The 15,407-nt window shown below is 41.1% G+C and overlaps 1 protein-coding gene across 1 annotated transcript in view; it reads left to right on the top strand.

The window, feature by feature from the left end:
• Window positions 1-15,407, top strand: part of doc2b (double C2-like domains, beta) — a gene marked incomplete at both ends in the record, with an annotated part of 242,205 nt that overhangs the window by 195,559 nt on the left and 31,239 nt on the right. The window contains one exon of the mRNA XM_084320364.1: window positions 12,447-12,604. Coding sequence (XP_084176490.1) covers window positions 12,447-12,604 — 158 coding nt within the window. The remainder of the gene's footprint in view (window positions 1-12,446; window positions 12,605-15,407) is intronic.

Here is a 15,407-nt window from a genome sequence, read left to right as displayed (position 1 = left end):
ATACAGTACTGTGAGAAAGAGATCATAAACAAATATATATACATTCAAGGGGGAAGAAACTGTACATTGGAGGGGGTGGGGGGGGGGGGGGGTTGGATATTTACCGGAGCAAGTTTCGAATTGCAGCCACCCATAGGTGCTCTTTGAGAGCGGTTTTGAAGGAGGGTAGGGATTCACATTATTTTACGGCTGTGGGTAGGGCGTTCCACATTGTTGTGGCATAATTGCTAAACGTGTTTAGTCCCTTGTTTGAGCCGAATCTGGGTTGAACATGATTTGTGGAACTCCCTCTGGTGTTGTGGTCATGGAATTCACTGACCTTTGGGAAGTATTTTGACATGTACATGGGTACCTTAGTGGTGTAGTGTATCTTGTAGACCAGGCCCATTGCAAGTTACTGAGCATGAGTTATGCTACTGTACTCTTCGACACATCTGTAAAACTCTTGTCCGTCTCCTATAGAGGAGTACAGGGAGACTCGAGTCCAGGTTGTCCAGTCCGGGCCTTCTGTTTACTTTCCCCCACGAAGCAGAATGCACGGTGCAGGGGGCATACCATAGTCTCTGTGGTATTCTCAAGATTTTTCAAAATCAATATGTGCATTACAGGAATGAGTCAATAATGCAACCTCAGTCATTTGTAAGATGTAGACCGCCATATTCGCAGATTATTAGGGGAGGCTAGTCGTCCTGAGGGACCCTGAGAATGATTTTCTGCCTTGTCTGTGTTGCTAATCAAATAATTTCACATCAGCAGCACCAACCTGAGCAAGATATCCAGAATTTATAAAGGTAAGCGGGAGGGTCACTATAGGATTCGAGGCCGTCTTCTCTCTTCACTAAAATAACTCTGAAGAAGAAATTACAGAATGTAACTTCAGCCAGATGGTTCTGTGTACTCGTCTGTAAAAACAAACAGATACAGACCCATATGGAAAAGATTTCTATGGTCTACCAACATATTTTAAGTAAAACAGATGGCAGTAAATCCACATACAGTTGTAACGCTTGGTGTGCTATTGAAGATGAGAGCACAGTTAGCAGACAAGGGAGAATGAACGTAGGCAGAGACGAGGAGCGATGCTTGAAGAAGGGTGTTTACTTCTTATCCAAACGTAAATACAAAACACTACTAATAACACAACGACGGAAAACAAGAAAACGACAGAAGTATACAGGACTCACTAGACATCAACGGGGAAGGCAGGCACGACACAGGGAACACACAGGATACTAGAGGAATGTCGCCACCAGGAAGTGAGGAACAAACAGACACCTAAATACCAACACTAATTAATAACGATCAACACCTGGCAGGGCCAGGCCAAAACACAGAATCACAAACACAACCTAGACACAAAAGCACTGACACACTAAACACAACTAGACACTTAAGGCAATGACACACAACAACTCAACAGGGGTGTAACATCAAACACAGACAGGGATGGCCCAGCATAACACAATATTACAAATCAAATCAATAATGTGCAACCAACACAAAATGGCCGACCGCACCATCGGGCTTAGGTCACCAGAGGGAGCAATGTCAGGAGGAGAGCACTGTCCAATGTTATTCTCCTGCCGGTCAGCAGGACCGGCCCTTGGGTCGTAACAACAGTATATGATTCAGAATTGAGAGAATCTGCCCTATACAGTATGTCTGGACAATCAGTAATCTAACATAAAAGCACATGTGAAATGAGTGTAAGATAATGATATCTGAAGGCAGAAACTACAGTATATGTTTTTTGTTTTACAGACCACTGAAGTATTGGTTCCCCTGCTGCAGCTAATTATCTTTGTCTAAGATTTCAGAGATTATAGAGAAGGCCTAGAGATAAAAGGGTGTATTCCAGCTGTGGACTTGTAGACTAAAGTGTGGCTGGTGTTGCATCTACAATGATTCTGTGTACTTGTAAAACAAACAGATACAGACTCATATGAAAAAGCCATAGGAAAATATATATATATATATATATATATATATATATATATATATATATATATATATATATATATATATATATATATATATATATATATATATATATTAAGGCTGTCAAATATATCGCGTTAATATCGCGTTAACTCCCGATTCTATTAATGCCACTAATTTTTTTAACTCAAGATTAACTAAAAAAGAAAAAAAAAAAAAAATTTACTAGACTTCACTCAGGAGTATTATTGATGCTCTCATTGATACTATGTTTGTTTCTGAAGTGTGTGTGTGTGTGTGTGTGTGTGTGTGTGTGTGTGTGTGTGTGTGTGTGTGTGTGTGTGTGTGTGTGTGTGTGTGTGTGTGTGTGTGTGTGTGTGTGTGTGTGTGTGTGTGTGTGTGTGTGTGTGTGTGTGTGTGTGTGTGTGTGTGTGTGTGTGTGTGTGTGTGAGAGATATAGAGAGAGAGGGGGGTGAGAGAGATGAGGAAGGGGCAACAGAGAAAAAGAGCTGGGAGAGTGTGTGTGTGAGGGAGAGAGGGGGGTGTGTGATTAATCAGCCCTTGTGTGTGTGAATGTAACAAGTTCCTAACGTTTTCTTTCCCCTATTATTTCATGCACACTTTATTCATTGTTTTAAATTATTATTTTCTTTTAAGTTATTTTGTGCATCACTCTGTTTTGAATTTGATGCAAATTTGCAATGCATGAGGGTCATCCTTTTGTGTTAAATGGCTGCACAAAGCAAGCATTTGTTGACTCGCATGTTGATAAGAGTATTAAAACTTGGAACTTGAAAAAGATCTGTTTAAGGTATAAAAATAAATTAAAAATAAAAATGCGATTAATTTGCGATTAATCGCGAGTTAACTATGGACAATCATGCGATTAATCGAGTTAAATATTTTAATCGTTTGACAGCACTAATATATATATATATATATATATATATATTAGTGCTGTCAAACGATTAAAATATTTAATATATATATATATATATATATATATATATATATATATATATATATATATATATATATATATATATATATATATATATATATATATATATATATATATATATATAAATAATATATCTGAAGCAGAAATAGACCACAGCATTTATGATGGCGGTCACCTAATGCAGTAGTTTGAATTGAGTCCAAGGACATAATTAGTACCTGTCATGCTATCTCTGCTATAGAGATTTTAATTGTCTGTGTTGATATTTATGTTAATGTTAAAGGTCCCCTATTACAATGCTCTTTTGACTGCAATGCTCTTTTTACTGGTCTTCCAAAAAAATCAATAGACAAGCTACAGCTAATTCAGAACTCTGCTGCTAGACTTTTAACGAAAACAAGGAAGAGAGAGCATATTACTCCAGTTTTAGCAGCGTTGCATTGGCTCCCTGTATCTTTTAGAATTGATTTTAAAGTCCTTCTATTTGTTTTTAAAGCTCTTAACAATTTAGCACCATCGTACATTTCCGATCTCCTGTCCTTTTATGTCCCCTCACGAGCCCTAAGGTCCTCCACAGCTGGTCTTTTAATTGTTCCTGGGGTGCCCCAAAGGAAAATTGGGGCATCTGCTTTTAAATTCTATGCACCACAGCTGTGGAACACAATCCCAAAAGATATTAGAGAGGCGACAGTTGAAAACATACCTTTTTAATATTGTTTTTAATTAGCAACTCTTTTTATAATTTTTCTTTAAATACTCAATCTTATCCATTTTCTTTACTTGTGATTTTAGACTGTGTGGTTTACTTTATGTTCTTTTTTTCTTTTCTTTTTTTTAATCTGTTATTATTCATTGTTTGATCTTTCTTTCATCATGTAATGTGAAGCACTTTGGGCTGCATGAGCATCTTGTATGACAAGTGCTATATAAATAAAGTTATTATTATTATTATTATTATTATTATTGTAAAAATTGCCTTTTCCAGTGTTTTGCATTGTTTTCAAGCAATGTGGGGTTGTACCAACACTGACTAAATGTGAAATCTGTACCACGTCCCATTTCTGCAGTTCAGCTGAGACAATAACGCCCCCCACTGAAACAAGCCATTCTGAATTGACTCGATCTGTTCATGTAAGAATTCTGATCTGCCACCGCCCGCCCACAATCATCTGTGATTGGAGGAGTTAGCATAACGTTGAAAGTATGAGCAAAACTAAGCAGCGAGTGGAAATAATGCAGAAGCGGTTGCCACCTTCAGCTGTTCCACTGTCAGCACTTCCACAAAAGTGTTTGACAGTGTTTCTAATAGTTTCCTAATGATATCATGCTCCACAAGCAATGAACCAGGGCAGTGGCAGTTTTTGGACTACACGCTGTCGTTCAGGAGACTCAGCCGCGCCTGAGATGAGACTTTACCGGCAACGCTTCTCTCCCTTTCACAGACACACACACACACACACATACACGCACGCACACACACACACACACACACACACACACACACACACACACACACACACACACACACACACACCCAGAGACGGAGCAGGTGTGTGTGCGCTTTGAAAAGGTTCCTCCATCCTAGCGTGTCTGCCAGTGCGGGTGGGTGACTGTCAATCAAAGTGCATTGCGAGTATGGGCGGAGCCCAGCCAAAAACAGCTTGTACTTTGTAAGGGGAGAAAGTGGTGCACCAAAGTACTTAATTAAAAATAGAAAACAATGAATTTTATTGAAACAAATATTACAGATGTGTTCCATAGACTCACAGGAATTGTGTAAAATTGCTCAAATTGTGAAAAATAGGGGACCTTTAAAGGTCATATTAGTAAGACATTTGATTGTTTGGAGTGAGAACTATGTCCCGATCGGATCGGACAGATTAGAAGTTAGTCGATCACAGCATATTTGAATGAATCAATTTAAGCTTGATCAAATTCCAATCCTTTTTTGTAAATTTATTTTTTAAATCATTAAAGGAAAGCTGTGATAAAGGCTTATTTGCTATTCACATACCAAGCTTACCTACATTGGATTGGTTTTACTAACTTTAATGTACTTGAAGTGTGCACTGTGTATTCTAGGAAAATACAAATATCAGATTGTGACTCAGTATCAGTAGATACTCAATATTAAATTACTCGGATCGGGATTGTGGGCAAAAAAACTTGATCTGGACATCATCACATTCAAACCAAGTTCAACTTCATGGAATAAGCTTAAAGGGGAACTCTTTTACTATTTCTTTCACTATTTGGGCACTTTTACACAATTCCTGTGAGTTTTTGGAACACCTCTGTAATATATATATTTTTTTAATTCATTGTTTTGTATTTCTAATCAAGTACTCAAAAACAGCATTTTTCTACCTCAAGATCTTAAGCCGTTTTGAGCCTGGGCTCCAACCACGGTGTGGCCTGATGCCACATGGGGCCACATTATTATGCAGCTGAGTCTCTCTGACATCACAAATCAGCACATTTTCAGATGACTCAGTTCAGTGAGGGTGAATATTGTGAGAGGAGAATTGGAAGAATGCGCCAATATGAGAATTAGAGACATAGATCATATTAATATAAGTCCACATAGCTAGGAAACAATGCTAAACACTGAAAAAGGCCATTTATAAGATAGATCCCCTTTAATTTAACGGTTGAGTCAAAATGGTTACGTCTTATGGAAGGGTTACATTTTTTGGTGATTCGCTTATTTTTAAAAGCCACATTGCTAATGCTGAAGAAGCAGATGTTTGAAATTCAACTCTCCCTGGCAACTGGGCAGCGTAACGGAGATTGCGCTCGTCACCAATGCAAGAGACTCCGGTATTGAATCCCAGTCTCAGCATTGCCTTCGACATGGGCCGGCCGTCGTACTGGCTCATTTGGCAGAGGCAGCGGGTGGAAGTCGATGGGTGGGGATTGGACGTTGTGTACAGCGACTCCTACAGGTCAGTTGGGTGACGCCTGCACAGCAGAGACAGGAAGTATCGGGGGCAGCGTGAGCCCCCCACGCGTTACTCCTCGCCACTGAGAGTCCACGCTGTCTGGTGAAAAGATGCAACAGGCTGCCTTCTCGTGTACCGGAGGGGACACGTGATGCAAGGCTTCTATCCTCACTACAACCGACCAGTGGGAGGCATAGTCTAGCAACGTTCAAGATAGGGGAGGGGAGAATTGGCAATATGAAATTGGGATGGGAGAAAAATTGAAATGAGGTGAAAAAGTGGATCACATTTTTTTTTCAATTCTCCCTTGCCTTATCAAATGGAGGAATCTACTGTATGTTAAAAGACGTCTCTAGAGGTAAAGAGCCTGTGTACAAAGTTTTGGGCAAACCATTCATTTCCCCCATAATGGGAGATGGCTGTAATCAGGAAAATGACAACACACTTGCAGCACTGGAAAAGTCAAAATAAAATAGTGAAAATAACAATGGTGACCTGAGGATGGTAAATGTGTTATTGACCTCAACCAGCGGTGTTCTAAATGCACTCTACCAGTGAATGAGATATGGATTCACTTGGTGTTGGTCTTTAGCTGCAGAAGGTCAGGATGGATGCCATTGAAAGCTGATGAAAAGTCTAGAACAATAAGCTGTATATTTGACTGAGAAAAGTTATGATCATTGCATATTCTGAACTATGACCATGTATGTAAGCAAATTGACGCAGGTCTAATTTCCTGCTTAATGACCTGTATTGACCCAAAGTTCTCTCCAGTGACTTCATTATCACGGATGTCAGGGCACCTGTTCAGGAATCATTGTGTTCCTTCAGGCATGCCTTCTGAAGAAGGGATACGATTAGATAGATTAGATTGTACTTTATTGTCATTATATTTGCTTACAATGAGATTTGGGAATCAATTAAGGTGCAGTAGTGGAATATAAAATCACACAAGTAATAAAAGAGGGGCGGCTAAGTGGCGCAGTGGGCAAGGCGCTCGCCACTAATGCAGGAGATGCTGGGTTCGAGCCCAGCTCTCGGCATTGCTACCAGCTTGGCTGGTCGTTCATACTAATACAATTGGCAGTATTAGGGGGTGGGAAGCTGGCGGGTGGGGATCGGACGTTGTGGACAGCGACTCCTACAGGTCGGTTGGTGCGCCTGCGCAGCAGAATCAGGAAGCAACAAGGGCGGCGTGGTGATGGCTCTGGGGAAGAAACTGTCTCTGAGCCTGTTTGTTTTGGCTCTGATGCACCTGTAACACCTACCGGATGGCAACAGTTCAAACAGGTGGAAGCCAGGGTGTGAGCTGTCCTTAGTAATGATTTTTGCTCTGATGAGGCAGCAGGAGTTGTGCTAGTCCTTCAGGGAGGGGGCAGCTGATGATTCTTTGTGCCGAGTTTATGACCCTCTGAATCGCCTTTCTGGCCACTTCAATTACACTGTACGTCAGTGTTCATCAACGATAGTCAGATTATTAACCTGGTGGTAAACAGAGAACAATAGGTGGAATCAAAAACAAAGCGGTGGGAAAATGGTACGGTTCGAGCAACACACAATAACATTAGACTGGAGCCCGCGTTATCAACACAACTAGTACAAACCGTTACATTCAATGCTTTACACAAGTAATAATGGAGACTGGAAATCAGAAAACGAAATTCCTAGCTAGAAAAGGGGAACTACTGGACCAGGCAACACTTAAAATGCTAACGGGCGCATTAGTACAAAGTCACTTTGACTATGCTGCCACCTCCTGGTTCAGTGGCACTCCACAGGTCCTGAAAAACAAACTTCAGACAGCTCAAAACAAATTAATGAGAGTAGTCCTTAAACTACCTCCACGCACTCACCTAGGGCCAACTTTCTTTAGGCAACTAAACTGGCTTCCGGTCAATAAAAGGGTAATCCACATATAGGTCTCACACACAAGATAGTTCAAAATACAGGTCCGAAATATCTATCCAATTACTTTAATCGATTCCGTGACAATCATTCATATTCCACTAGAAGGAGCAGTACGGATTTTATTCTGCCAAAATTCAACTCATTAATGGGCACAAATACTTTTTTATATTCTGCGGCACTGGAGTGGAACAAGCTTCCAGTGGCCCTGAAAAACATCGAAGAGGGGGGAAGCTTTAGACGTGCCACAAAGAAATGGCTAGCCAGTGAAGTATAAAATAGCCATGTCTAGGAAGGAGAGGGTAGGGCGTGTTTTATGGGGTTGCTATATGTTTTATTATGATGATCTATGTTTTTATTATGATGATCTATGTTTTATTATGATGCTCTATGTTTTATTACGATGCTCTGTTTTATTATGATGCTCTATGTTTTTATGATGTATGTCCATGTCCAAAATCAGGGACCATGATGGAAATAAGTGCTTGCACTTTCTCATGTTTTTATCCCTTGGATGCTGTCTTTTACTCCACAATAAAAATCAATCAATCAATCAATCAAGTCTGCTATACGTATATACAATAATAATGTACCGTTGGTCAGTTAAATTGCCAAGTATATGTAGCTGGTTCATCAGCTTTTGTTCCAAGACTCGTGCTTCGTGCTGTCTTTAATGTTTGTTTCGATAGAGTTCCTTTCTTGAAAGAACAGTGTTCGTCGCGCTGGCGTCTTTAAACCCCAGACGGTCAAGCCGACCCGGAAGGAGTACTTTGACCCGACGCATGAGTTCCTTGGTTTTTGTGGTGTTCAGTGCTAGGTTATTCACCCAACACCACGCTGTTAGTTTCAGGACCTCATCTCTGTATGCAGACTCATTCCCCCCCCTGCAATAAATCCAACCACCGTCGTGTCGTCAGCAAATTTGACAATGATGTTCTCCGGGTGGGCTGGACTACAGTCATGGGTGTAGAGGGAGTACAGCAAGGGGCTCAGCACACAATCCTGGGGAGAGCCGGTGCTGAGTGTGCGGGAGGAGGAGAGGTGGGGGCCGAGTTTCACTGTCTGGGGTTGTTTGGTCAGAAAGTCCTTAATCCAGGAGCAGGTGGGTGTGGGGAGGCCTAGATCCAGCAGTTTGGTGACCAGGATGTCTGGGATGATTGTATTAAAGGCTGAGCTATAGGCGATGAAGAGCATTCTGACATAGCTCCCCCGGTGTTCCAGGTGGCTCAGCGCAGAGTGGAGAGCTAATAGCTATGGCATCGTCTGTGGATCGGTTTGCCCGGTAGGCAAAATGGTGTGGGTCTAAGGTGGGGGGAGGCAGGCCTTTGATATGGTGTAGGACCAGCCTCTCGAAGCACTTCATGATGACCGGTGTGAGTGCTACTGGGCGATAGTCGTTGAGGCTGTCTGTGGCAGCTTTCTTGGGTACTGGGATAATTGTGGCAGATTTAAGGCAGGGTGGGATGAGTGCTTGTGCCAGGGAGAGGTTGAAGATGACCGCAATGATGTAGGAGAGCTGGTCAGTGCATGCTTTGAGCACCTTCCCAGGTACTCCGTCTGGACCAGCCGGCTTCCTGGGGTTCACTGTCCTGAGCACCCGCCTGACGTCGTGGTCCTCTAGAGCAGTGGTTCCCAACCTTTTTCCCCCCAGGGACCCCCAAACATCTCTGATGAAATTCGCGGACCCCCTCCTAATAAGATACCATAAAATACTTTTTTTTTTTTCATTTTAATAACAAACTGCTTATACACAGGCATATGCATCACAATTAGACCCACTATGCTTCTTTGACTTGTGCCTTCAATCAACAAATCTCATCTTGCACCATATGCATTTCAAAATGTTTGGCCAATATTCAAATGCTGTATTCATCCTCTCAAATCAGGCCCTAATGGTGAACGGTTTGCATTTATGTTGAATGAAGTAAGAATCCACTGCAGTAAAAATATCCTCACCTCGAGTGGTGGTAGTAAGGTTGACTGACATGAGAATGTCCTGCTTCAGATCCTCATTTTCAATATATTGCACATAAACGATGAGCACAGCCTCGTCTGCGACAGTTGTAGTTTCATCAAGTTGTATGGCAAATGGACCCTTTCTAAGCTTTTCTGACAGCTGCTGCTCGCAATCACTTGACATCTTATCAATTCGGTATTTCACTACATTGTTCGAGAGTGGTACTGATTTTAGTTTATCCGCCACCTGTGGGCCGCACAGTTTCTAAACCATTTTGATGCAGGCTGGTTTGATGAGCTGCTCGCCAATATTGTGCGGTTTCTTTGCTTTTGCAATTAAAAGCGAACACTCAAAGGAGGCTTCGGTAGCCTTCTGTAAATCACTGCCACCCCTGCTCCACGCTACTCTAACATCAACAGGCTTGTTCGCCTTGAGAGACTGTTCTTTCCTCCGAAAAAAGTCTGGATCCTTCCCAACGGTTTCTGGGTGCTTAGACGCCTGATGTCTCTTCAGCTTGCTGGGCTTCAGGCTCGAGTTTGCCAACTTTTCTCCACAAATCACACACTCAGGTCGTTTGTCTGGTCCCTCAGTGAAGCCCATGGTGATGTAATTTTCGCGGTTGCTGTAGGTCCTAACTTTTTTTGCAGATGAGCTGCCATCATCTCCTTTTCGTTTGTCACACATTTTCGCCTCTGGCGGCTGACTGCAGACGAGCCGAGAAAGTTAACTAGCGTGCTAGGCTAGCTACAGAAAGTGATACAGTCAACTGATTCGCGTTTTAGCGGCTACCCGGTAGCCTACTGTTAACATTCAAAAATCATGTCTAGATGTTTATTTATTTATCTTTATTTTTTTATTGTAGTGGAGAGACTATTCATGCTTCTGATGATAAAAAAAAAAAAAAAAAAAAGACCTCAAATCATCTGTGGTCTGGCGGACCCCCTGCGCCCCCTGGCGGACCCCCAGGGGTCCGCGGACCCCAGGTTGGGAATCACTGCTCTAGAGTGAGTGTGGGAGTGCTGGGGGCTGGTGGGGGGCGAGGGGTGCGGCTGTGCCTGGTTGTGGTGTGGCTGTGCCTGGTTGTGGTGTGGCTGTGACTGGTTGTCGTGTCTCGAAGCGAGCAAAGAAGCCGTTCAGCTCCTCTGCCAACGACACATCCCAGTCCCCGGTTGTTGCGTCACAGCCTCTGCAGTTGGTGATGTTCTGTATGCCCTGCCACATCTGCCGTGGGTTGTTGCTTGAGAGGTGGTCTTCAATCCTCTCTTTGTAGTCCACATACTGTAAGATGTCTGTGTGGGAATTATGTGCAACAGGTTACCATGCAACAGTTTCTCAACTAAGTTTACCCACCTTTTTAACCTAATGCAAGTCTGATCAAAATGTATGTTATATTATGGTAAATGGTTTAAGATTGACGGATGTTGATTTGAGGAATCAAAAAACTAAATAATATTTTTCTGGAAATGTATACTATATTGGAAATTGTAAAGTTTTGAAATGAAGGATCCAACACATTGATTACAGTTTGACTGTTTACTGAACGTTTCCAAGCTTACAGATACATTCCTGCTGTTATGGCTATAACTAGCACAACTCGAACTCTCCCGCTGCTTCTCTGTATCACATCACAAGATAACAAGCGTGTCTTGCTCTTGAGGAGTAAAACATAGAGCGCCCTCTGTAGGTCAGAACTAAACATTACCAACTCACTGAACATTATGAACATAATGTATCTGTGAACCATGGACATTACAGAAATGCAGGGGCGTCGTTCTGGTATGGCAAGGTATGGCACTCGCATATAACCTTGGCAAAAAATAAAAAAAATTATTACAATTTTTTATGTTGATTTAGAATTCGAATGTCAACATTATGAACGAAGCTTCGAACTATTCGGTACAGCCCTAGCATGTTTTGATATTGTCAATTATCTCACTTTTACTAGGTGACTTTTACGGTGACTAACTGAAATATGCCCCAAAAAAAAGGAAAATGGACATACTGTAGGGACGTTTTTTAATCAAAGGGCAGCAGAGACAAGTGATACAGGGACACAGGTAAGGTCTTACAATGGCTTAGTGATTATAACAGTGCAGTTCAGCATTCAGTAACCCATACTTTTTGTGAATGTGTTTTTGATACTACATTCTGTTGAACACACACCTCAAAACCGTACCTAAGGAGAATTGGCTCAATTGCAAGAAAAGTAATAGATAGTTATGATATTACATTCTGCATAATTCATATGCAAAATATTGTGGTTCCCTGCTTTAGTCTGTTGACACATTTCTATACTAAAAATGCTTGTGTAGTCCTGTGTCATACCTAAATGTCATATAACTGAATTGTATAGAAACAACTCACCAAAAGTGACTATTGCACAACTGATTTGACAAAAAAAATCCACCAAGGGGGGGAGACGCCCCCTTCACCCCCCCCCCCCCCTCCCTCCTCGCCATACCTTGCCTTTTACTGAAACGACGCCACTGCAGAAATGACTAGCGTTACTGTGATCAGCAAGTGAAGTTTATAGTTTACCCACCAAATACGATCATTAAAGACATCACAAAAGATTAAGGAGCCAAGGTAAGAGGGGGTTGAGGTTGATAGAAAGGCCACTGTGCAATGATTGTTTTACTCTGGCTGGTTCCCGGCTGGATATGTACTGCTACGCTTTGCTCGCTTACAGCTTGGCACATGAACATATTGATGATTAATAATGAACCTGTCTGTTCCCCTGCAGGTCAATAAGACGGAAGACAAGTCACTGGAGGAACGGGGACGCATCATGATCTCCCTCAAGTACAACTCCCAAAAGTCCTGCCTGGTGGTGGGCATCGTACGCTGTGCTCACCTCGCCGCCATGGACGCCAATGGCTTCTCTGATCCCTATGTCAAAACGTGAGTACACACACATTTGAAATGCTTTATTGTTTGAATCTGCAGATCAAATCACACATAAACAGGATTCAAATAGTACAGAAGTTCATTATGCTTTTAGGATGTCTATGATGATTTAGAGGTCCTACAATTTTGAATTCAAAACCCTCCATAATAAAATTGTGCTCATCTATTTCATCACTCAAATCCAAGCTTAAATATACATTGTTAAATGAATAGCTTCAATCTCATAAAACCATTAATGTCACTTTGTTTTACAGTTTCATGTTAATTTGTTTAGACTAATTATTAATGTTGTTTTTGTTATTATAATTATTATGATGATTATTATTACTTTATTTATTATCTTAACCCATTCTCTGCCGGAGCTTATATCCATCCTTGTAGCCTCTCTGCCAGCACTATTTGTCTATGGAGATGTTCACCTTCTTTGCAGGGCTATAACTTTTTAAATTGTATTGCTAAATTGACATTACTATAGCCCATTCAACATCAATTATCTATCGTTCAGGATGTAGGAACGTTTTACTTTTTCATTCACACATTCATACTAAAATACTGTCCAGAGTATAAATATGTTTTTATCGTTTTCTGCTGTATTTCATAGAACGTGAGATATAGCCATAAATGCATATATTAGATGATCAAATGCAGTTTGATACCGATCAACGTTATATTAAAAATGTCAACTGTACATGATCCTAAACATCATGACTGGTCATCTGCTGGTGACCGGAGGGGGGGGGGGGGGGGGGGGGGGTCGATGTTAAATGATTAGTATGGGTGATATATAGATCAGAGCAGTTTGTATGGATAATAATAATCAAAAACGCTGAAACTCACGGCAGCTTCCTCTTACCGTTGGGCGATCACACTGGCGCAAACAGATCCCAGTTATGTGATGTTGATCTAGGTGATCCAGTTCCGGTTTGTATAATACTAATATACGTCCAATCATGTTGTTTATTGAGTTATGGCAACGGATCGATATCCACGGTGTCTGGATAGAGTCCCACGAGCGTTAGCGAGTGGCCGTACGGAATAGGGGACGGACTAAGCACTTCCGGCCACTTCCGGTTTTGGCAGGCGTCATTGGCAGATTACGCATGGCGGAGAATGACGGAGAATGGGTTTTAATATTATGAAAATTGTTTTATGAACTTATTTCACTTTACTTTTGTTTTTGTGTTTTATTTTTTATCTGATGATTTAATGAGTTGAGGCCCCGTATAGGCCCATCTGGGTGTCTTGCCTCTACTCAGCACCTTTATATACACTTTCTGTCATGGTCAATGTTTCGATTTTTTACTGTTTTGCTGAAATGGTGCGAAATAAATAAATAAATAAAGATGCAAAAAGCCTCTTCTCAGTCACATTACCTGGCTACCTATCACAGCAGATACAGAATTAATCTTACCAGAAGTTTGGGCCTTTTCCTAAATAGGCCTGAAATCCTCAGGTCACTAATGGCAAGTATGTGAATATGTCTGAAGCTGTGAAATATTAAGGTCAGTAGCAATCAGTGTTAATTTCATCAGCTATTTTTTATTTTAGTTTTAGTCTTAACACTTTGGATGCCACGCCTCCCCGTCTCAAAACATGGTTGAATGCCAGCACCCACTTCAATGATAGCATTGTGAACGCATAAACTATGTCTTAAATTATGTGTCTAATCTAATCTGGCCGTCGCTTATCAATGACTTGTTTGCAGTCAACATTGTCGAAACGGATTGTTTTTTAATCAGTTCATTTCCATTTTATACCATTTTGAAAAACCCTTGTTTTCTTGAAAGTTTCAGGAAAATATAAAGATTCTGTGATAAACAGCCTTTACTGGAATATTCTGGAATACACAAGAAACGTTGTAATCTATGAATCGTTTTCAAATAAACGCTAGATTATCGATAGTATATGTGTACTTATGCACGCTAGAGAAGCGAGCTGAAAAATCTATTCTCTCATTTCCTGATCAGCGCACACACACACACACACACACACACACACATATGGCACACGCTGATATCTCTGTGAAAACAGCTCTGATTATCCTAAGACTGGTAAAATAGATTCCTTACCTCAGATCAGATGTTCTCCAAAAAGATTATTCCAATTCCTGGTCGCCATTCCAAATATCGATCGCGTTTATTGATTCAGCGCTGGGTACTGGAAATATGTATTCCACGCTGTTTTGCGGCTCGGCAATGACTTGGATCTCTTCGGATGGCTTGCCAGAGAAGTAAAATGAGGAAACTGGATTTCCCCCCCCCATGTCTTTCATTCAGTCTAATCCAATGGGGTGCAGTACAACAGGGAGAGACGATAGGGGGCGGTATTTTCCCAATATAGCTCAGAGAGAGTTTGCTCAACGTGTTAATCATGTCTCTAATGCTCTTTTTCGTTTTCATCATATTTAGTCACATTTATCTATTTTTCGTTTAGTCAAGTTTTAGTTGTTTTTGTTTAGTTTTGATTTTGTCTTTTTTGTTTAGTCTCACCACTCAGTTACAGCCTCATAAGTTGGCGTGAGCTTTTTCTAAACAAAAAAAGCTAACATTAGTGCTAGCTGGTTAGACTTATGTAAGCTATTTAATGTGTTCTATTGTGGTGGATCAACATAATGTAGCGATCCGTCATGCAGTAATGTAGGGAAGAAAGAGGAGAGTTTCCTTTTCTGTATGGTGCTTTATTTCCAGCTCAATATGGGGTTTTACATGTTGATACTTCCCTTCTCATACACAACACAGCTACCTGCTAACATAGATATATATAAAGTCTTTATATATATATCTATGCCTGCTAATAC

This window comes from Notolepis coatsorum (genome assembly GCF_963971535.1).
Source record: "Notolepis coatsorum genome assembly, chromosome: 8".
In the NCBI taxonomy this organism is placed as follows: domain Eukaryota; kingdom Metazoa; phylum Chordata; class Actinopteri; order Aulopiformes; family Paralepididae; genus Notolepis; species Notolepis coatsorum.
This window is presented reverse-complemented; position numbering and strand designations above follow the sequence as displayed.